We start from the raw sequence: 23,880 nt of genomic DNA, 5'->3' as shown, positions 1-23,880 counted from the left end.
CATAAGGTACTCATATTCTGACAAATATGACAATAAAATAAAAGATTTCAAAAGAACGACTCCACTTAAACTTCAAACTGAAACCCTGAATAAGCAAAAATAATGTGAGCGCAGAAAATCCCAGCTGAAGCTCAGAGGAAAGTATTCTTTCAGATTTTCTAGCTTTGCAAGTTGGTCTCATCAGCAGTTTTTAAATAACCAAAGTAAAAGGCTACAAGATGAACACTGTCAGAGGACTATTTGGATCTATCAAACTCTCACTCATGCCTTTTTAAAAGCTGGAAATCTCAGAAATAATAAAATGTGCCTTAAATAGGTCACATCCACTTCCAACTGATTCACATATTAAAGTATTACCAACTAGCATTCTACTGCCAAAGATTTTCATATTTTGAAAAAATATCTACAGGACAAATAAAATTAAAATGAAGATGCTCAAGATTATTATTATTTTTTAATGCTAAGGACTTTTCTTGGCTCTGCTATTGGGATTTGGAATTATGCAATATGTAAAATTTTACATTTTAACTGTCACAGAGAAAATTATACATTGGCTGAGATGTCTTATATTCCGGAAATCTGAGGCGGGGATGTATTCTTGGACTCAGACCCTGAACAATCCATCAGGTTCCTGCCCACGGCAAATCTGCCCAGTCAAGTCTCAAAATAGAAGTTTAAAATGGCCACATCAACATAACTGTAACTATTGCCACAGAAACATGCAGCTATGATTACTGAATTTAATGAATAATAATGTAAGTAATACAGTATGATCATACCACAAAAGCAGCGAGGCTCCTTGCGGGTGAATCCCAGTCAAAGCAACTATTAATGTAGTATGCAGCATTTACGAGCACCATGACACAACGCTTCATTCTGATAAAGTTTCTTAGTAGCAGCTATAGGAAGATGAAAGTATTATTAGAATTTGCAAGACTAAAACCCATCAGATATGCTACAAAATTCTTCAAGTTTAGTGTGATTTAAAATGGATTCAGAAAGTTAATAAAGTTGTAAGAATATACCAAGCAATTTGGCTCACAAGTTAGAAGAAAAGAAGTATCTCTAGAGAAGATGAAAAGAACTAAATTATAAGTGCAATTTCTTAGTTAAATATATTTGCATAAATAATACTATCATGCAAATTGGGCTACCTCTATTCAAAAGAAAAAAAAAATCTCCAACAGATCAAAAACATTTTTTGCCACTTAGAATACTGGGAACCTTAAATATATTTAAGAATTCTGAAGTCCTGTGCTTTTAAAATGCTTTAAATGCTTTAATTTCAAGATATTTCAAAGTGAAATGGATAACTGGGGATGGTTTTATTTAGGGCCTTAGGGAAAAACCTGTCAAGTACTGCTTTATTATAGAAAACTAACATTTTTTTCACCATTTCAGTAGGATTCTCCCTTTCTTACTATCATAGTCTCATTCTCTCTCTCTCTTTTCCCTCTTTGTCCCTCTATCTCCCTCCTTCCCACAAAAAATTTCACCCACGTTTTCTCATTACCTTTTCATAATTTTGGGTTCAGGGAAAAATGTATGGCAAGTACTTTACAAAATCTGTTACTAAAAAAGGTATATGACAAATTATTATATACAAAATAAGCTACAAAGATATATCATACTACACAAGGAATATAGTCAATATTTTATAATAACGACAAATGGAGCAAACCTTTAAAAATTGGGAATCACTATATTGTACACTTGTAACATATAATACTGTACATCAACTACACCTCAATAAAGAAAAAGAGATAGAAAAGCTACAGATACTGAACAAGAAAAAAAAGTACATGAGAATTGATATAATTTAAATTAAAAATTTAAAATTAAGGCATGACTGCAGCTGTAAGAAAAACAGCCCGTACGCTAGATATAGGTTCAAAAAATTACATACAGCTATGTTAATAATTAGAGTAATATGTCTGCAGGTTAATATTTTGCTACTTCCAAGTACACTTCAAGGCCGATCCGGCATTTTAAAGTAGCTATGTAAAGTTAACTGGGGTCATATAGAAAAAATAATGTATATATGTGTACATACAGATGCGCATACATGCATACCAGTTTAAACAAGTTAAAATTTCTTTCAGGCAAATTAAAAAGTGTCCCTATTTGTTTCCTTCTTGGCCCCTGATCACCTTACTTTAAGTGCTACTTTTATAACTTTTAACTATAACTGTGGAAATATGTAATCTGTATTTCTGTTCAGATAGGTATTACATTTGTAACTCATGCATTGTCTTTAAACAACTACAGATTGCACTGTTTATGGTGAAGTGATTGGATTAAAAACAAAATATTTTTGGTCTTCTAATAGCACAGGAAATTATTAAAGATTTTAACACGCACAAATGAGTTCTGTAAACTTTATAACCTCAAATACATTTGATTTTAGCTGTGTTAATTGGAAGTAAACAATTTTTAAAAGGGGTAGTTTAGTACTCTTTTTTAACTTGCTATCAAATCGAATTTAAAACTACAAGTCTAATTGCGCGATATCAAGCATAATTTAAAATTTCTTCATGATATAAAAATCAGGGTTCCTGATTTTCTATTTTCTTAGCTAAAAATGCCAATAATAGTTCACTTCTAAAAGATTATAGTTAAAATCTAATTAAGAGGAAGGCTTCCCTTAAAAGATAGAGCCCCCTCTCTCATGGATTAGAGGGAAGAGCTTTATACTGGGCTCACTTTACAGACACCTGCATCATACCTGTGGGTGGTCTGGACATATATTTGAACCTCAGCTTTTGGTGTTCTCATTTACACATTCCATGGCAATCAAATTGTATTTTATGTTCAAAATGATCATTCTTCTGCTAACGCATGAATACATATCCATTCTATGCAGAGCCTACAGTATCCCCTTTCCTTTCTGACCACCCCCATCCAACTTACTAGTTTGGTATTGTCCTTGTTTGATCTTTTAAGGAAAGGAAGGGAAAAGAGAAAAAGAAAAAAGAAAAGAAAGAGCCATTTCACATCAGTAGATGATCAAAAATTCCATAGTCTTCCCCCCTCCTTACCTCCAACAAAGTTTATTTGAATTTACATCGATGTTTTACAGATATAATCAAGTCTTCCCAGAGGGATTAATCTTTCCTTGCTTTTTACCTGTTTAGAGAGTCTGTTTTCCTCTTCAATGTACTTCTGTTCTTTGGGTATTAATGTTCGTAAGCTGGCTTTCACCTATACATCAACATATGTGTCTGTTATGGTTTAATATAGTACAAACGTTTACAAGTTTCTCACGCAGTTCAATTTGCAATAATTTTGAAAGTTTCAAAGTCCTGGCTGCTGTGCTCATAAAATATAAATGTATACAGTTGCACATGCATGCACTTCCATTTCTGACGCCGGCAGGCAGCGGCCAGAGCACAGCCACAGCGGCAGCCGCCAGCTATAACAGAAAGTGTGGGTGTGCCAGGCAGTGGCAGAAGCGTATTCTCCAGGATACATCAAGGTTTAGAGAAAATGAGGAATGACAGAAATTCTCTACAAATCAGGAACAAAAGCTTTCATGAAACTGAACTCTTTAGCAGTACAAAAAAGCCAAAGTTAAGACTTACAGCATTAAAAATCACATCTATTTCAAGATAGATGACCCCCTTTGTTGGCCCTGTCAGCTGCTTGTTTTTCAAGACGTAGGCTTTCTGTTCACCATTTTGAATCTGCGGGAAAAGGACATGACAGCCGTCTGTCTCGCGGTCTCCACTGAATACACTCCCTCGGTGACCTTTGACCCCCAGCTGCTGAAACTGACAGAGAACCCAAAACAACTGTGGCAATTCTGACAAGTACCTGTTCATTACCAGGATCAAGTCTGTCAGGAAAAATTAACTATCATGGGATTCAACATGGCCGTGCATTGAGTATGTTAAAATTTTTAGTGTTCTTATTACAGACCTTGGTTGAGAAATGACAGATATAGAGCCGAGGGTTTTTTTTTTTTTTTCCTTGAGCAAAAGCAACACAGAGCAGTGTGTCAGGTGAATGAAACTTACGGACAGCAATGGTATAGCAACTTTGCCCAGAAAGTCAGCACTTCGATCCCGATCTTCATCATAAACTGTCACTTCAAGAACTGAATGGATATCTTTAATGTTGCTGCATAATAAATATATGTAAGGAAAAAAAGACTTCATCAGTGGGGAACAAGAACACAAATGCTTTTGAAAATTTAGATAGCTCCAGCTGATTTGGTATATATGTGTTTTATGTATACCATTTGCATACACATACGTAAGGTAGCTTGGTATCTGACAGAATTTCCCACAATGCACCTTAGTAGACCTGATGGTTCTATTATCTGGAACTTTGAGTACAACTGTAACTTTAAGTTATAATTTTTCAATAAAATATAATTTCCATCTGGATGGGCAAAGAATAAGTTATTGTTAAAAAAAATCAGTAAGTGGCGCTTATTTTTTTTAGACTTGTCCTATTCTCATTATTACATTAATTCCCATCTTCTTGTTACTCCCACATGAAGCACCACCAGGTCTGATTTCAACAAGAGTCACAGTATAGTTTATATAATTTTTCTTTTTTATTATAATAGAATATCTCCTTTATCTTTATAGCTCTCACCAAAACTCTGACTTATTTTTGTTTGGTTTACAGTAAAAATTAACCAACACAGAGTACAGAATGAAGAAAATGTAACATTGATAGCTATTGTACCACCCTAGGATTTAGAAATTAAGTAGTGTTCCATTATGTTCCAAACACAACATACGTTAATAAACAAGTATGCAAGCTCTTCATATTTTGTTTCTAGAAAAATAAGCCCCAATTGTTGACAGCATTTATTCTTTGATCAAATTGTTTACCAAGAAAACATGAATTAAAAGAAAACAAAAAATGAATATATTCATTACTGAAAGACAGAAACCACATGTGAGAAGAGGCTTTATCAGAGCACAATCAATTAATGGCTTTGATAATTATCAATCCTATTCATTCAATTATGCATCCCAGAGAAAAACACTCTCCACAACCTTCTTAGGAGTGCAAGTCTCCTGACCAGGCTTTCATCTCTTATAAAAATGTGAAATTCCTTAAAGATAAATTGGTTAGATAATTAAATCTGATTAGTTACTGGCTCTTAAGCAAGGACATTATAAGAAATTAATGAGGAATTTAGCAGTTTCTCATATACGAAAATAAAACAGTTTCTCATATATGAAAATAAAATAAAACTATGTTAGAAAACTTAAGAAGTACTTCTGTTTGGAGAGTTTTCCTTTGTTCAGAGTTCATTTCTAAAGCCCAGCTTAAAAAAAAAAAAAAACACGGACTTAGGAGATACTATAGTGTAGCATCGGCAGCTTTTACGGTGCACGATTGAAAAGATTTACAAACTTTTTAAAACAAAAAGAAAATTAACTCAAAGTGTTTTCTGGTACATAGGACAGTACTTAATATTCTTATTGTGCTAAAATGCAACAAACCAAAACTAAAGCATCTGCGAATCCGAGACTGGGTTGTTTGCTGATTTGAGCAATGGAACAAATAGAGCTTTGTCCTCCTTGGTGTCAGTGCAATTGGGGAGAATTTCAATAGAAAGTATAAAAGGAAGAAGCAGTACGGCAATTCAGTTAATGGGAGCAAAATCCTTCGTCAAATCATATATAAAATGCACAGTTTAAAAAAAATATCTGTGAAAACAAAGAAAAATGGCATACCCTTTCCCCAGGTTTCACTATCAGGAAGGTAATGCAATTATGCAGTTCATTGTTGCTGGCAAAGGCAGGCCAGATTCATTGAGTTGTTAATCAGTTAAGAATAAACGCACAAAAATCTCAAAAATAAATATCATTTAGCAGCAGTTTTGAAATGAGCTCAAAGGAATGACTACTTACAATGTGAAGACTTTGTTCCACTCAGGATTGAGATTTTTGTAGACAGTATGTGTTAGCAGCCTATCATTGTTCAGTTCAACCACACAAAATGGGTCACTTTTACCTACAAGAGATATGGAGGGAACATTTTTAGTACAAATAGCGCCCACAGTTCACAGTGTCGTGACCGTGAGCACATCTCTTTTCTAAAAAGTTTTACAGAAAACAAAAAGTAAAGTAAAATTTTAAAAATTAAAAAATAACATCAAAATAGAGTTAGGTGTAACTGGGTGATGCTAACAATTGTGATTCAGAGCAATTTAGAACTTGAAAAAAGTAAGAGAGCAAATTACATGGCTGTATTTTAATCTGCAATTTTTTTTTTACAAAACTACTACTATAACTGCTGGTTATGAGGGGAAACGTGATACATATCCATCCCTAAATCAGATTTTATTTAATTCAATGACCTTTGAAAGGTTCAGCCCCTTTACTTTAATGCATGTATTTTCCAACTCATCTGACTCACTAGGAACTTGTAATAGAAATTCCTAAACAAGTTTATTTTGGGAAAACTGTTATATTGCAGAATTACAACATTTTAATCTGACTTTAGATTCTCTTCTGAAATATCTATGGCATCACAAAAAGGTAAATTAGACCCTCTGAGGCAGAAAAAAATTCTGCCATTTGAAACTTAACCTCAGTAACCAATCTGCATGTTAAAGAGCATTATTTTTTCTGTCCACCGAGAGTGAAGGATTTGGAAGTTATCATATACTCAGAGCCACTCTACTAAGCCATAGTCAAACCTCATCCATTCGGTAATTATATCTTGTGATGTCCTCAATATTTTTGTAATGTCATGTCCTGTATTGTAAGAACCCATAAAGTCATTGGCTCTATGGGGGCAGCATTAATGATATTAGTGCAGCATGTAATTTGTTTGATACCTTATACAAATGACAATGAAATCAATATTTAGAGAAAGCTGTCCAGAGGTCATATCTTTTAAACTACAATATTGATTTAGACTACATAAGAGGTTAATGTGCATATTATTAACTTTAATGATAAAGAATAATTGTTTTAAATGCATTGTGAATTGTAGTCACAGTAGTTTACACTTCTGTGAAAGCTTAAATATCACTGAAGATTTTCAATTAAATTTTAATAGGAAAGAATTCATTAGCTATCAGTGACAGATAAGCTATGTATTCCCACACAGCAGTATATTTACTTTCCATATTGTAATTTTGCAAATGAGCCGTACAAACTGTGACTCACCTTTAATTTAATTTATTAATTTTACATTAAAAAAGAGATTTAATATGTGTGTGTTAGTTTAGTGGCCTCCTATAGCCCAGGATAATTGCGTAATTTAACATTATGGCAGTCTTTTCAGTTTTTGGTCTTGGGAATAATTTTCAATAAAGAATAGAGAACTGAAACTCTTTAAGGTCGGGTGAAAATTTTACCTCTGGTTTAGGATCTGTATTTTTCCCCACCTTCTTCAGTCCTCTTGCCCTACATGTTACCACTCTCATTTACAACTCACACATGCCATGAAAGATGGTATTCAAAAAAATTTTTGTTCGTTAAAACACGGTGTAATAGGTTTTATTTGCCACATCAACAACTTTATTTTCTCCCAAAGAATTCAGGTACAAGCATGAAAAATAGATTAGTTTTCAAAAACTTAGTTATTCTTAAGGCTCATATTAAGCATCTTCTCTCCACGCCTAGCTTTGTGCTGGGTACTATGGTATAAACAAAAGAACAGAGCATATAAACTCCAACGTCAAATAGTTTATAAAAGGTTTGGAGAGATAAAATATATCTACATATAACAAACATAGGGAAGATTAAAGCCACATTTATGATAGAATTCATGTCAAAAGAGTATTTTACTTTCACTTTAGATGAAATGAAAAGCTTTGGAAACATTTACTTAAAAGACAAGTGTAACTCTCATACTCTTCCTTGGACCTCATTTTAACTTTTCTTATATACACGTACATTCATGTTAATCAGTAAAAAGTAACTACAAAAAGATAGCACTTTTCAGTATTTTGTTCCCTCATTTTCACTTGCTTTACTTAAATTACTATTCTATTTCAACTGACTTGGTTTTACTTGCCCTCAAATGACCAACAATGTGTAATAGATTCAGTCAAAACTGTACCACTGCTTCAATAACAAAACACAAGAACAAACTCCAGAGACCAAAATCTATGGTGAAAAAATTTACCTTAAACTTCTACAAACAGAGGATGAAAATCTTTACTTGACTTTTTTCCCCATAGGAAGTATATTCAGTTGTGTAAGACTGAATACAGTTCTTTCAACCAACCCCATGGAAAGTCTCCCAAATCATCACCTTCTTTGTTGCTGTACTTTTAATTTACTGACAGTAGAAGATCTAGAGTCAGTGGTTGGCTAAAGGATCAGAAAGAAACAAAATCTGTGCTTAATGTTTAACATTTTTCATATCTTGTTAAGAAACTGATACATTTATCAAACTCTATGCCCATGAGGTAGTGGCAATCCATATTTTCTTACTATTTAATTGATTATTTCTGAAGACCATGCTTAGGGAAAACCAGTATCAGCCATCTATCACCACATTACTTAATCTCTCAGTTACTCTCCTCTACTAGAAGAAAGATGTTAAAGAACTAGAGACACTTCCACACCAAAAACAGTGTAGAGCCTTCTAAAGCCACTTCTCAGTCATTTTGCTATTCTAAATTCCAGTGGCATACCATCACTGGCAAAGATATTCTCCTATCAGAACCTATATTATAATTTGGAATGGGTAGCCAATATAATTTTTAAGAGAACATGTTATACATTATGCAGGATATAATGGTGCTTACATTAAAAAAAAGAGCCTTTGCCTGAGGTAGACCAAACTGCTATTTAACTTGGCTTTAATTCAAGCTGATTTTCTCCAACCTGAAATCTATTTTTCTTAACCTGCTTACAGTCATATAAAAGACGGACTGTGGTCAGTGACATGACCCAATCCATGTAAATGCTGTCATTTTCATTTTTCTGAAAACTTCTTCTCAAGTTTAACACATCTTCTTTTCAAGTTTAACACATCTTTGATGTCTTCTCAGAGCCCATAGGTTAAAATTCACATCATATGGTATAGAATATAGTCTTTCATCTCCAATCTCAAGGTCCTTAAAGTCCCTTACTTGAGCTGTATCACACCTTTTGATTCCCCAAATATTCCATATACTTCCAGAGTTCTGGGCAAGGCATTAAAGTTCAAAGCAAAAGCCCAGTGGTCTGGGAAAAATGGCCTAAACTTTGGAGGCTGAGCAATCTGGGGTTGAATACTCACTCTAGGACCCTGGACCTGTTTCCTCACACATTCAGCAGTGACTGTAATGGTCCCTTGCAGATATAATAGTTAGAATACAAGTAGCAGAATGTCTGGCACACTAGCAAGGGCCACAATAAATAATAGCAATAATAAGGGCAATAATAGTAGCAATAATAAGGGCAATTACAATACTTATTATTGTCATAATTGCAAATATTTTCTGAGTTTTTATTATAAGCCCAACATTATGTTTTCAAAAAATTTTATGACTACTTTATGAGAAAGATGCTTTTACTATTTCTATTTTACAGAGAGGAAACTGAGGCTGGCAGACTATATAACTCACCAGGTCACACAGGTTGTAGTGAAGCTATTATTCAAACCCAGGTCTATCTGATCTTCAGAGCCCTTGCTCTACCCCTGTGGTCCATGCTCCCTTTAATTAAATAGCATTTAAATGTAAGCCACTAGGCAAGACCTTTCCCAATAACTGTACCATACCTCAGTATTTAGTGGGCCACACCCAAGGAAAGAGCTGGGTAATGTCTTGTGTATAGAGCCATTCATTCAACAAATATTTATTGTTTACCATGTACCAGGCACATTCTATGTGCTGAGGAGACAGACATAAAACAATTTTAAAAACCCCTGAACTTATGGAGTTTGCACTGAGGAAGAAGAAAGACAATGAATAAGAACATTTTATAGTATTTTAGAAGGTGATAAGTACTATGGAGAAAAATTAAGTTGGGAAGGTCAGTGAGGAGATAAGGAGTGCTGGTATATATGAGTAATTTTTAAAAGGGCTGCCAGAGAAGGTCTCAGTGAGAAAGCGACATATGGGCAAAGAAACGAAAGAGGCAAGGGAGTGACTGTTGGTCAGAGAAGTGACTGTGCCTGGTGTTTCTAGGAATATTCAGAAAGTTAGTGTGTCTGGAGGAATGAATTGGGGGTGGGGGGTGAGTATTAGATGGCATAGTTAGAGAGGTACAGGGAGGGTGGTGGGTCTCTGTAGGATTTAGCTTTCACTCAAAGTGCTAGGACAAGTTTTTGTAGGGATCTGGATTGAGGTGTGACAGGATCTGATGGCTGCTATTTGGAGAATAAGGTAGAGAGAGGGCAATGGAGGAGACAGGGAGAAGAGTTAGGAGGATATTACAATAACCCAGGTGACGTGGAGCAGTTCGATTCTGGATATTTGATTTGAAGGTAGAACCAACGGAATTTGCAGATGTCATCATTGAACAATCTATTGTGCCTGATATTATTATTTGGGAATGGAAAACAATATCCTGAGCTTAGCCAAGTCAGTCTTTTTTTGCAAGGTCAAGAAACATTCAACAAAGTGCTCTGACTAGATATTTCTAGAATCCAGCAGAGGAAAATTTAGGCAAGGAGAGAAAGGCAATTTTATTTTTAATTTCCATTTTCATCTTTTCCTTCTAAAAAGTTATGTTTTTACAGTTATCAGTGTGGATGCCAACATTAGGTCTTTACACACTATGTGATTTTTGACTAATTTAAAAAGAATTCTCCTGCCATTAAAGGCATTAAAGGGCAATTAAAAATTAACAGCAATTTCAGCCAAAATAACAGTAAACATACAATATCAAATACTATAAACTTACTACTAGAAAGCACACACTAGAGTTTTATTTTAAAGGAGTGGCTACACATAGTCAATGTGCTTATCTGGCTTGCTAAATGATGCTTTAAATGACTGGCTTTTCAGTTCCTAAATTTTGCAGTCCTGATTATGTGCCACCTAAACAAACAAAAACAATCACAGAAATACCAGTGATGGACCTAACCATTAATTATCTCCTTAATTATTCCTTCTTTTCATCCTTTTATCATTCCAGTTAGATCCTGTGATATGCTGCTTTGCTTGCTGAGAGTATTGGAGGAGTGGAGTTGACTACAGGATGCAGTGTTGATGTCTATACATCAGTGTTGTCTATATGCAGTGTTGATGCACTGTACTCTGCAAAGTTCTAGAGAGTGATGCAAAGCCAGCCCCTGTTATCATTTTATTCGGGACTGTCAGGCTAGAAGTGCAAGGAATGAAGGCAGCATCCAAAGTCGAAGTGTATTTACTTTCTGATCATTTTTGTCTATCTAAAATAAAGAGCATAAATGCATGGGAACAAACATTATATAATCTCTTGTTTCCCTCTTACTCATTCTTGTCAGAAGACTAAAGCACTCTTCCTTAACTTTTGCCATTTTGGCTAAAAGGTGCCTATCCCTCTCCTTTCCAGTGCAAGAAACTGGAGATTTTGGTTTGGATGCAAGATAGAAATTGAAGCAGTGCTGGGTGAGGACGGGGGCAGGGGGGTTGATTGTGTTACCTGCCATGACAGCTAGAAGAGAATCTTAGCTTTCCTTGAGAACATGGCCACTTTCCATGTCGATAATTTCTAGAGAGAAATAGGAATACATTTTGAAGCATTCATTACTTATTGCGTGTCTGCTTGTCTCACCCCAGAGTTATAATTATGATAAGATTTAGTCCAGCTCTCAAGGCACACACAACTTAGTGGGCAGGATAGACATGTAAATACACAATTATAATGCAGGGTTGTAAGCGCTGTAATAAAGGTAAATAAAGAGTGCAATGGGAGCAATGAAAGGAAGCATATCATTCTCTAAGTCTAGAACAGGAAGAGGAAAAGAAAGTGAAGACTTTTTCCCAGTGGAGATGATGCTGGTGATCTATGCTAATTACACATCTCTATCACCAGCAATTTTAGAAGTGAAGGACTTTAAGAATTTGTGATAAGGACTATTTAGCTTACATCTATTTGTTTATCCCTTTAATAGGGTTTCTGTAACACAAAACCTAGATCTCTGTTATATAACAATTGTAAAATAGATACTTACAAATATTATGTTAGGACTGATGCATTTATCCATAATCTAGTTAAATACTAAGAGCTATCTTTTTTGCTATGGATTTTTATAGGGAAAAAATCTCCCAAGGGAATTAAAATTAGAAAGCGACTCTTTTACCTTAACTCATAAAAATAAACCTATAACGATCTTAAAGCATCTACTCTATTACTTCAGTTCTCCTTGCGGTGAAAAGATATTCCTATAACCATAAAAATAAACATCAGAAATGTCTCCAATGGGCATGTCGAATGGCAAACTTCAAATAGCAGTGAGGATTAAACAGGGTGCACTGACTGGCTAATTCTCTCTCACTCTTAGCCCTTGTTCTCTGAGGTCACCACACTGACATATTTACAAAGAACTGTGGGAAAGTCAGCACCACCCCTGCTCACTTGCTACCTGTATTATGGGCAAGTGGATAACTTCAGTTTGTGCAAACTACTGGTTTGAGTATTAAAGTCACTCAAGAGATACTAAATGATATTCTTGCTCCCCAAATAGAAAGTTAATTCTGATCCATCAGTGGTGGGCTTTGTCCAAGGTCATTTTGCTGCTGACAAGTAGCACACTTTGCTGGTTGTGATGTGTTATAAAAATGGGTGCATGTGTGGGGACCCAGTGACCACTTCTTTGTTGCCACGTCTCTGAAAACACAGAGGCTTTCAGTAGCACTGAAAGCAATTCATACCCACAGGAGCCTTTTATTTTGGGGCTACCTTGCACAAATTAAGCTCTTTGGTTTAATTTCCTCAGTTGCCACAGTTTGAAATGGTTATAATTTAACCTTTAAAAATATTATAATCAAGGTTGCCATTTTTCTACAAACTGGAATTTCAATCATAACACATAACAATATTATAGTTGAGGGAATCCCATAGGGGTCCACCAAAATAAAAAGCAACCTACATTGGAGACATCTTCCAATCCTCCCCTTATCACTGGAGATGAGGCTTTGACCTTAGCCTTTTTCATCAACTGACCTCAACATATTTTAAACATCTGATTAGTAGAATTACATTAACTGACACTCTTCACTAAGTTCCCACTGGGTCTGGCTCTGGGACTAAGTAATAATAGGGCTTCTCTTTTCTCACTAAGTCATGAAGCAGGTTTCACTGTGGCATAAAAATGGACCCTCTAGAGTTGTGGCTCTCAGCCCACTAGGTATAAAACATTTTCCTCATATTGTAGATTTTGTAATGCCCTCCTCACTATTCTGAAATACAATAAAACCAACCCATAAGTGATTTCAATATTTAATTTAATGCTATTATACAGAGGAATAAATAGAAAGTTGGGTATGTACAATAAAGTCATATGTTGATTTATTCAACAAATATTTATTGAGTATGTACTATGTGTTAGGCCATATGAACAAACAAACAAAATAAAAGGAAAGGTCTCTGCTCTCCTGGAGTTTGCTTGCAGTGGGGAGGGAGGAAAGAGAATAAATATTGAACATAATTAATAAGCAGATTATATTGTATGTTAGAGAGTGATATATGTTAATGGAAAACAGAAAAACTACGGCAGGATAAGGGGTTTGAAGAGTGTGGGGGAGGGGCACAGTTTATACAATTAATTAGGGTGGTTGGAGTAGACCTCATTGTGAAGGGAGGTCTGAGCAAAGAACTGAATGAAGTGAAGGAGTAGTTAAGTGGATATTGGGAGAAAAGTGCTCCAGGTAGAGGGAGGAGCTACAGCAAAAGCCTGGTGTGCTCCAGGAACCTGATAATAGGACACAGCAAGCAACGGGAAGAATAGAACATGTCAGAGAAGTAACAGGGAACCAGGTCATGAAGTGCCTTGGAGGCAATCCAAAGGTCTTTGGTGACCATGATAATCATTAGTGTCTATATTTATTCATGCAGAACATGGGACAGTTTTCACTCTTTATGATTGTCTAATGCTTTTTAAGACAATTAGTATCCCTGCCCCTCAACTCCCAACATAAATAGTATTCCCCAACCACTGTGGCAACTTAATTCCCCCACAGATTTCTAAAGCACCCAAGGGGGCAATACTGCCCTCTCCCAATTGAGAATCATTTCCCTACAGCAACAGTTCTTAAACATTTTGGTTTCAGGAACTCTTAAAAATTGCTGAGGATCTCAAAGAGTTTTTTTGTGTGGGGGTTATATCTATCAAAATTTATCATTTTAGAAATTAAAAATGAGAGCGTGTAAAGATACACTGTGTTCTTGGGTCAGAAGAATTAATACTGTTAAAATGAACATACTCCCTAAGGCAATCTACAGATTCAATGCAGTCCCTGTCAAAATACTACAGATATTTTTCACAGAACCAGGATAACTAATTTTAAAATTTGAATTGAAAGACAAAAGACTCTGAATAGACAAAACACTCTTGAGAAAGAAGAAAAGAGCTGGAGGAATTATGCTCCCTGACTTCAGACTATACTACAAAGCTACAGTAATCCAAACAGTATGGTACTGGCACAAAAACAGACACAGATCAATGGAACAGAATAGACAGCCCAGAAATAAACCCACCTACTTATTGTCAATTAATCTATGAAAAAAGGCGGCAAGGATATACAATGGAGAAAAAACAGTCTTGAAGAGTACTGAGAAAACTGGCAGCTACATGTAAAACAACGAGATTAGAACATTTCCTCACACCATATCCAATAATAAACTCAAAATGGATTAAAGACCTAAATGTAAGACTGAAAATCATAAAACTCCCAGAGCAGCGGTCCCCAACCTTTTTGGCACCAGGGATGGGTTTCATGAAAGACAATTTTTCCATGGATGGGATGGCGGGGTGGATGGTTTTGGGAAGATTCAAGTACATTATATTTATTGTGCACTTTATTTCTATTATTATTATATTGTAACACATAATGAAATAATTATACAACTCACCACAATGCAGAATCAGTGGGAGCCATGAGCTTGCTTTCCTGCAACTAGATGGTCCCATCTGGGGGTGATGGAGACAGTGACACCTGAAGTGTGTTGCTTATGTCCAGTCTACTCCATAATCTAATTTTGGTGGCTGTCACTGCAGAAAACCATACTTCACAAAGATAGGATGTTGGAAATGGAAGCAGGCTTTTCAGCGCTTTTGTGGCAGTCTCAAGATATTCTGCCTTGACTTTAATCCAGAACGTATGGAGATCTGAAGTTGTCTCAAACATACTTTTAAGGGCACCATCATTTGCGACCTCAAGTAGTTGATCCTCTTCTAGCATGGACAAAGTCGATTCATCTGACTTATTCACAAATGGGTCAAGGGTCTATTCCTTCCCAGGTCAGGGATTTTTCGTGGCTGGGAAGTAATGCTCAAACTCTTTTGAAAGTAATGCTCAAACTCTTTTGAAAGTAATCCTCAAACTCTCAGAAAGTTCTGAGATAGGTGATCATGCACCAGCTGGAAGAAAGAAGTCCCTGGCTCAGATTCTTTCAATCTCTGCTAATATTTGAAACATGTCAAAAATCCCAATGTTCGGGCCTCCCTGGTGGCGCAAGTGGTTGAGAGTCCGCCTGCCGATGCAGGGGATACGGGTTCGTGCCCCGGTCTGGGAGGATCCCATATGCCGCGGAGCGGCTGGGCCCGTGAGCCATGGCCGCTGGGCCTGCGCATCCGGAGCCTGTGCTCCGCAACGGGGGAGGCCACAACAGTGAGAGGCCCGCATACCGCAAAAAGAAAAAAAAAAAAAAAAAAAAAAAAAAAAAAATCCCAATGTTCACTCATCGACCCCATAATTCCAGTTTGGCTTTGAATGCAGCCACTTTATCTGCCGACTTGAACACAGTTGTCATTCTCCCCTGAAGTGACAGATTGAGTTCGCTGAGCAGGTTGAATATGTCACACAAGTAAGCAAGTTTTGCGACCCATTCTGTGTCACTGAAATGTGCTGTCAGTGGTGACTGTTCTTCTAAAAGAAATCTCTGGAGCAGCTCTCGTAACTCAAAAACTCTGGCCAGTGATTTACCTTTAGAAAGTCATCTCACTTCTGTGTATAAGAGAAGACGTGTGTGCTCTGCGTCCATCTTCTCACAGAGCTGTGTGAACAGATGTGAATTAAGGGCATATACTTTAATGTGGTTGATAATTTTAATCACATCCTGCGAAATGTTGTTAAGTTCAGGTGACATTTTTCACCTAGCCAGCATTTCTCTATGGATGACACAGTGCATAGACTCACATTCAGAAGCAACCTCTTTAATTAATTAATTTATTTATTTTTGGCTGTGTTGGGCCTTCATTTCTGTGAGAGGGCTTTCTCTAGTTGTGGCAAGTGGGGGCCACTCTTCATTGCAGTGTGCGGGCCTCTCACTGTTGCGGCCTCTCTTGTTGTGGAGCACAGTCTCCGGACGCACAGGCTCAGCGGCCATGGCTCACGGGCCCAGCCTCTCTGTGGCATGTGGGATCCTCTCAGACCAGGGCTCGAACCCGTGTCCCCTGCATTAGCAGGCAGATTCTCAACCACTGCGCCACCCGGGAAGCCCCAGAAGCAACCTCTTTGACTGCAGTAGTGAAACCAGAAAGCCATCAGTCATGGCAGCTGCTCTGTCCATGCATATACTGACACAAAATGACCAATTCAGTTTTCCTGATATGTAATTGTTCAAAGATTTGAATAGTTCTGCAGCTGTGGTGTTGGTTGGCAACAAAAGTGCACATAACATATCCTCATGCACATCCTCCTGAAAAATAAATCGCACAAAAACAAGCATTGTTGCCTTGTTGTCAACAACAGTAGACTCGTCAACCTGGATTGCGTACCATGGTGACTCATTAATCCTCTCTAACAATTGTGCCTCAATATCCTCTGCGATTTCATCAGTTCATCTAGTTATGGTACTAGCCGAAAGAGGAACATGTGTCACCTTTTGAACTGCAGCCTTTCCTAAAAGTTCATGACAAATGTCCTTAGCAACAGGCAGGATCAACTCTTTACCAACGGTAAAGGGCTTCTTAGCTTTAGCAATGAGGTTAGCCACTAAGAATCAGTGCAGACACATTTGATGAAGTGGTGGCCTTCAATAATTGCTTCTGTTCTTCGTGTTCATGTTTTTTCCTTTGAAAAACTTAAAAGTCTTGTCTTTTAATGCAGGGTGCTTGGTCTCCGTGTGGCGAAGCAGTTTTGAAGTTTTCATGGCTTTGTTGGATAGCCAGTTGCCACATGTTATACAAAGTGGGCTTGGAGAATGTGAATCACCCGTTGCAATGAACCTGTAATTTAAGTAGGACTCTTGGTATTTTCTTTTAATTGCAGCTTTCTTTTTGTTGGCAGTCTTACTTCTGGTGTCTCATCATTGGGTCTTTCCCCCTTTTCAAAGAAGCTCTCTAGCGATGTTTGTTTTTTACTCATTTTGGCTAGGGTTAGCTTGTGGGCTTACCAAAACTGTGACTGAGACAAGAGCACAGGGCAGGAAAGAGGTGTGGATGAAAGTGGTAAATAAAATAATGGGTCGGCCATGCACAGACTAAAATAAGTGTCGGATTCTGACTTAAAGCCTGCCACCAGATGCAGCTGTACAACTGAATTACATCAACTCACTTGCCACTATAAAGCCTGCCACCAGATTCAGCTTAACTGTCACTTGCCACTCACTAATAGGGTTTGATATGAGTCTTCAAGCAATTGATTTATTATGGCCTCTGTGCAGTCAAACCTCTCTGCTAATGACAATCTGCATTTGCAGCCGCTCCCCAGCGCTAGCATCACCACCTCAGCTCACCTCAGATCATCAGGCATTAGATTCTCATAAGGAGCACGTGACCTAGACCCCTCACACGCGCAGTTCACAGTAGGGTTTGTGCTCCTATGGGAATCTAATGCCACCGCTGATCTGACAGGAGGCGGAGCTCAGGCAGTAATGTGAGCGATGGGGAGCGGCTGTAAATACAGATGAAGCTTCGCTCACTCACCGCCGCTCACCTCCTGCTGTTCGGCCTGGTTCCTAACAGGCCATAGACCAGTATCGGTCTGTGGTCTGGGGGTTGGGGACCCCTGTCCTAGAGGATAACATAGGCAGAACACTCTTTAACATAAATCAGAGAAACATTTTTTGGATCTGTCTCCCAAAGCACGGAAATATAAACAAAAATAAACAAATGGGACCTAATTAAACTTAATTTCCTTTGCACAGCAAAGGGAGCCATCAACAAAATGAAAAGACAACCTGCTGAATGGGAGAAAATATTTGCAAATGATATGACTGATAAGGAGTTAATATCCAAAATATATAAACAGTTCATACAACTCAAAATCAAAAAAACAATGTGATTAAAAAATGGGCAGAAGACCTGAATAGACATTTTTCCAAAGAAGAAATGTAGATGGCCAATAGGCACATGAAAAGATGGTCAATATCACTAGTCATCAGGGAAATGCAAACCAAAACCACAATGAGCTATCACTTCACACCTGTCAGAAAGGCTATAATCAAAAAGAACACAAACAACAAATGTTGGTGAGCATGTGGAGAAAAAGGAACCCTTGTACACTGTTGGTGGGAATTTAAATTGGTGTAGCCACTCTGGAAACAGTATGGAGGTTACTCAAAAAACTGACAATAGAACTGCCATATGACCCAGCAATTCCACTCCAGGGTACATGTCTGAAAAAAACAAAAGCACTAATTTGAAAAGATACAGGCACCCCAATGTTCATAGCAGCATTATGTACAATTGCCAAGATATGGAAGCAACCTAAGTGTCCATGAATGGATAAAGAAGATGGGGTATATATATACAATGGAATACTATTCAGCCATAAAAAAGAAGGAAATTTTGCCATTTGCAAAAACATGGATGGACTTGGAGGGTATTATGCTAAGTGAAATAAATCAGACAGAGAAAGACAAATACTGTCTGATATCAATTATATGTAGAATCTAAAAAATACAACAAACTAGTGAATATAACAAAAAGGAAACAGACTCACAGATATAGAGAATAAATTAGTGGTTACCAGTGGGGAGATGGAAGGGGGCAGGGGCAATATAGGAGTATAGGTTTAAGAGGTACAAACTATTAGGTATAAAATAAGCTACAAGGATACACTGTACAACAGGGAATATAGCCAATATTTTATAATAACTATAAATGGAGAATAACCTTTAAAAATTGTGAATCACTATATTGTACACCTGTAACTTACATAATATTGTACATCAACTATACTTCAATTAAAAAAATGAGAGATGTGACCTATCATTCATTAAGAAATAACAATAATAAATCCATGACATGTTAACATCAGAGTGATCAAATATTATGTAGCCTTTGAAAAACTCCATTGTACACTCATGGGAGAATGAAAGTGAAAAAAGCAAATAACATCTCAGTATTATTATGAAAACAGTTTTGAATTCACAAATTCCTAAATGGGTCTTGGGGATCCCCAGAGGTTCCCAAGCCACACTTTGAGAACCATGACTAAGAGCAATGGAAATAAAGTTTAATGTATACATGAGTTTATTTCCCTTGGTATATAGAACTAGATGCAAAAGAATATTTACAGCATTGTGTTTAACTAGATGCATTCTTGAGTCCTAGAAGTAAACCTTCTTGGTATTAGCTGGGAAGCTCAAAATTTATGACAGATGAATGGGCAATAAAACAAGACAGACAAGAAACTGGAAAATAAAGAAAGAGGAGACTATGGGATTTAGAAAATGAGGAGAGGCAATAGAGAAGTTATGTCTAAGCCTTTAAGAGTTTAGATAAATTATGGTAAAAAAACATTTAAAGGCTTTATTTTCAATTAATATTTAATAAGAAGCTACATACAAGTGACGTTACTGGATTAGAAACACAGAAGTTGTTTGGCCTCAAATACATATAAAAATATATCATAAGCTCCTTTGATTTTACAAGCCCTTGAAGATACTTTAGGACCTACGTAAATACATATTCAATTAGATTCTCCACAGAGAAGCCTGAGGTTTCACATAATCTTTCCTATAAGTAAATTAACTAGCTGGAGAGGTCTTTTGCAATGGAATAAAATTCTTTGGACTTAAAAAATTAAGAACTGTTTTAGGTGATTAAACCTTTTTATATTTTTAGGCAATAAAACTGAAAATTGCCATCTGTCAAGCCTTTGTCTTTAGAATGATATCTTTGTCTTTTTATTTCTCTTCTACATAATATCTACTCATTCAGGTATCTGTTATTCATCTTGGCACCCTTGGCAGGATCTCAGATTCTTAGGACTGGGAGAGAAGCCTTAGAGGTCAAGTTCAAAAGCTCATATGGGACTTGAATCCCCTCTGCAACCAGGTGGTCATACAGGCTTGGCTTCAAAGGTTCCAGCGATGTGGAATCACTACATCCACAGGAATATTGTGATCTATTTTTTGGCAGTCGTAACTTGGGGGAAATGCTTCTTTACATTTTATGTCTCTCTAGCTATTGTCTATTCTATGATTTGCCCTCTGTAGTAATTTTTGAAGTTTAAATGAAATAATGGGTGTAAAGGAGGGGCACAGCATCTGTATCTGATTCATGTTTGTTACCTGCTCTCCTGCACTGGATAGTGTGGATGGCTTGCTGAGCATCTATTCTAACTATTTCTAGTATGTCTCTTCCTGACCTAGAGAGGCCACAAGGGCCTCCCTTGCAGCTGGGGGTGCAGATGTGATTTAGGTTGCACCAATCAGAGGTACTTGCCTAATATTTGACCTTAGAACTCAGTTATCTGAGAGGGTGTGGAGTCCATTCTGCTTTTGCTCACACAGCAAGCAGGAGTAGTATAAGCAGCTGACACAATGTCTTCCCAACATACCCATGTGGCAGGAGCTGAAACTCCTTGGTTCTTTCATGTAGCTTTAGTATTAACTTCTGGAAAGTGAGCTTAGAGCTTGTTTTCTTAGACCCTTCCTGCCTCCAAAGATTCTGTGATCCATTGAAAACTCTATAACAAATCCCTTTCTGATTAAATGTGCTAGAAGGAAGTTTGCTCTTTGGCTTGAACCTTGGCCATTACTACTTCTGCCAACTCCTATCAACACCCTCCCCATGACAGGCTTTGGATAATTGACAAAAGAAATCATATCCAATTCCACATCTTCCTCTCTCTGGTTCAACTTCATGGCTTCACTGAATAGATGTGGAGTGGCATCCCTGCCTTGCCATGTACAAGCTGGGGTGTGTGTGTGTCTGTTGATCTAGACAACTTACTTAACCTCTCCACACCTCAGTTTTCTAATTTGTAAAGTGGAGATAACAACAATACCTAATTAGATTGTTGTGAGATTAACTGTGATAATCCTTGTACCAAGCTTAGTGTAGTGTCTGACATGTGATAAGGGCTCAATAAATATTCGTTGCCACTATTATTGTCATTATCACTTTCACTGAGCTATTTTCAATGGCCTTGATTTTAAAATGCCAGATATACCAACCAAGGATATTTTCTGGTCAGTCTGTCAATGTCCTTCTTTAAAGTGTAGCTTTTAAAACTGAATTCATACCCCAGGATGTCTGAGGAGCCCAAAAGAGAGTATCATTCTCAACATTCTCCTTTTATTCAATGTAACAAAACTGACGTATGTATAATTCACTCTCATGGAGATTAAACTCAAGTCAAACTCAAAGTCTTTTCTGTATTTTCTACTGTTAAAGCAAGATATCACTGTTTTGTACAGAGGTAAGATTTTTGATTTATACTTTTTAATGTTCATCTTGCAGAACTAAGCCTGTAATTTCAGTCTGTTGATTATATATATAAATTGTATGTTGTACCTATTATACATATATATATAAAAAGCATACATACGTTGGTCTCATGTAAAATGAATTAACTATGCCTCCTAGCAAGTTTGATAAGGAAGCAGCCAATTATCTCCTCAAAGTCATTAGTAAATACATTGAACAGGTTAGACCAAGGATAGAGCCCTGCATTCCTCCATTTAGCCATTAATCCTTTAATATAATCACCCTTTGGGCTTGAAGGTTTAGTCATTTATGAGTCTAACTACGCTATCATATCATCCAAACATCCCTGTAGTAAGATATTATTTCAATAGCCTAGTTAAATCCAGATCCTGTCTGCAGCATTTCCCTAACCCACCGTTCTAGAAAACGCATTTCTTATTTACACACCAATATCATAATGTAACAAAATATATATAATAGTTTAATTTTAAACACTAATTCTAACATCTGAAAGCATTTCTTCCAGCACTGAGTGAAACCCTGGAGCTAGCCCTCCAAGCCAAATCAGCAATTCTCTATTTCTTTACTCAAAGGATCATTTTGTAATCTTAGTTCCACAGAACTCAATTAATTATTTTATAGTATTTCTCTTTTCCTCATTTCCCATTGATAGTGGGACCACCACTTTCTCAGCCCATAGTCCTTCACCTCTAGAGCATATCAAACCCAATTATTAATCTCTTTTGTCATCCCACCTATTCTTCCAGAGCAGTATCTTCTAACCATGTGACCTGCATATGAATCACACATGATTTCTGTAATTCCCTGTAAAACACTAGTTCAGACTCAGGCCTCACCAGCCCTTATGTTAAATTATCATTTTAATTCCTCTTTTCACAAATTTATCAACTTTTGGTTTTAGACGGATACTTTTGCATTTCTATAATTAGAATATGATTTAGCTTTTTAAAAATAAAATTACTAAAAGGAAGCAGCTTTTATTTCTATATGCAATATGGTGGCATAAAAGAATAAAGAGTAATGATTTTCTTTCTTTCCTTGTGATGCCTTTGTCTAGTCTCATTCTTACGGAAGAGATTTATATAGTGTTAAGACATTTAACATGTATGTGCGTCATACTGTTTTCTAAACTAGGTATATTATAATGATAAGAATGTCAGGTGTTGGATGTTTTTAATGCATTCTAAATTGCATGAAATTTCTTCTCAAAGTATACTATCTGCTTAACAGTCTTCTACAAGCTTAATTATTAAAAAGCAAATAGAAACATTAGGTTATATAAAGGAAATAAAGCATACTTGGGAAATTTACAATATATTTTGGGTAAAACTTTGGTTTATGTTTCAGGAAATATAGTTTTAAGATTTTAAGACAATGAAAGTTTAAAAATTACATCCACAAATAACCCCCTTTTTGGGTAAATTATTTTACCCTTGATAATTCACAAATAGGAAGGAATTCCACTGCATTAGATATATAATACTTTCAATGGGACTATGTAGAGTTTAAAGGATATCCATTTTCTTTTCTTCTAACATAGGTTTTAAATAATGATCATAAACTCTAAGGCTGCATTTACCAGATATCGTCAATGTTATCAAATGTGATGATGGCAATGAAAGTCATATGCTATTAAAAATTCAAACTGCTGGGCTTTCCTGGTGGCGCAGTGGTTGAGAGTCCGCCTGCCAGTGCAAGGGACACGGGTTCGAGCCCTGGCCCGGGAGGATTCCACATGCTGCAGAGCCACTAAGCCCGTGTGCCACAACTACTGAGCCTGCACTCTAGAGCCCACAAGCCACAACTACTGAGCCCATGTGCCACAACTACTGAAGCCTATGCACTTAGAGCCCGTGCTCCGCAACAAGAGAAGCCACTGCAATGAGAAGCCTGAGCACCGCAGTGAAGAGTAGCCCCCGTTCCCCACGACTAGAGAAAGCCTGCACGCAACAACGAAGACCCAACGCAGCCAAAAATAAATAAATAAATAAATTAAATAAATAAATAAAAATTCAAACTGCTACAATTCTATAAAAGAAACAGCATAGCTACTCCTACCGGTAGAGCTATCATATTCTGAGAGCCACTCAAGTGACAATTGCTCATATCTTATGCAATTTGCTTGAGTAACCC

The 23,880-nt window shown here is 36.8% G+C and overlaps 1 protein-coding gene across 18 annotated transcripts in view; it reads right to left on the bottom strand.

Annotated features, from left to right (window-relative positions):
* Positions 1–23,880, bottom strand: part of MCTP1 (multiple C2 and transmembrane domain containing 1) — a gene marked incomplete at its 3' end in the record, with an annotated part of 541,466 nt that overhangs the window by 162,006 nt on the left and 355,580 nt on the right. For 16 of the 18 annotated variants that reach the window (XM_082620971.1, XM_082620972.1, XM_082620968.1 and 13 more), the window contains 5 exons: positions 5,877–5,979; positions 4,017–4,119; positions 3,582–3,683; positions 3,127–3,201; positions 780–899 (listed from right to left, as the gene is read on the bottom strand). In XM_082620971.1, coding sequence (XP_082477097.1) covers positions 780–899; positions 3,127–3,201; positions 3,582–3,683; positions 4,017–4,119; positions 5,877–5,979 — 503 coding nt within the window. Of the gene's footprint in view, positions 1–773; positions 900–3,126; positions 3,202–3,581; positions 3,684–4,016; positions 4,120–5,876; positions 5,980–23,880 lie in introns of those variants that run through there. The other 2 variants (XM_082620977.1, XM_082620982.1) reach the window with 2 other exon arrangements.

This window comes from Mesoplodon mirus (genome assembly GCF_964341445.2).
Source record: "Mesoplodon mirus genome assembly, chromosome: 5".
Taxonomy (NCBI): Eukaryota; Metazoa; Chordata; class Mammalia; order Artiodactyla; family Ziphiidae; genus Mesoplodon; species Mesoplodon mirus.
Note: the sequence above shows the minus strand (reverse complement) of the source record. Positions and strands in the feature narration are given on the sequence as shown.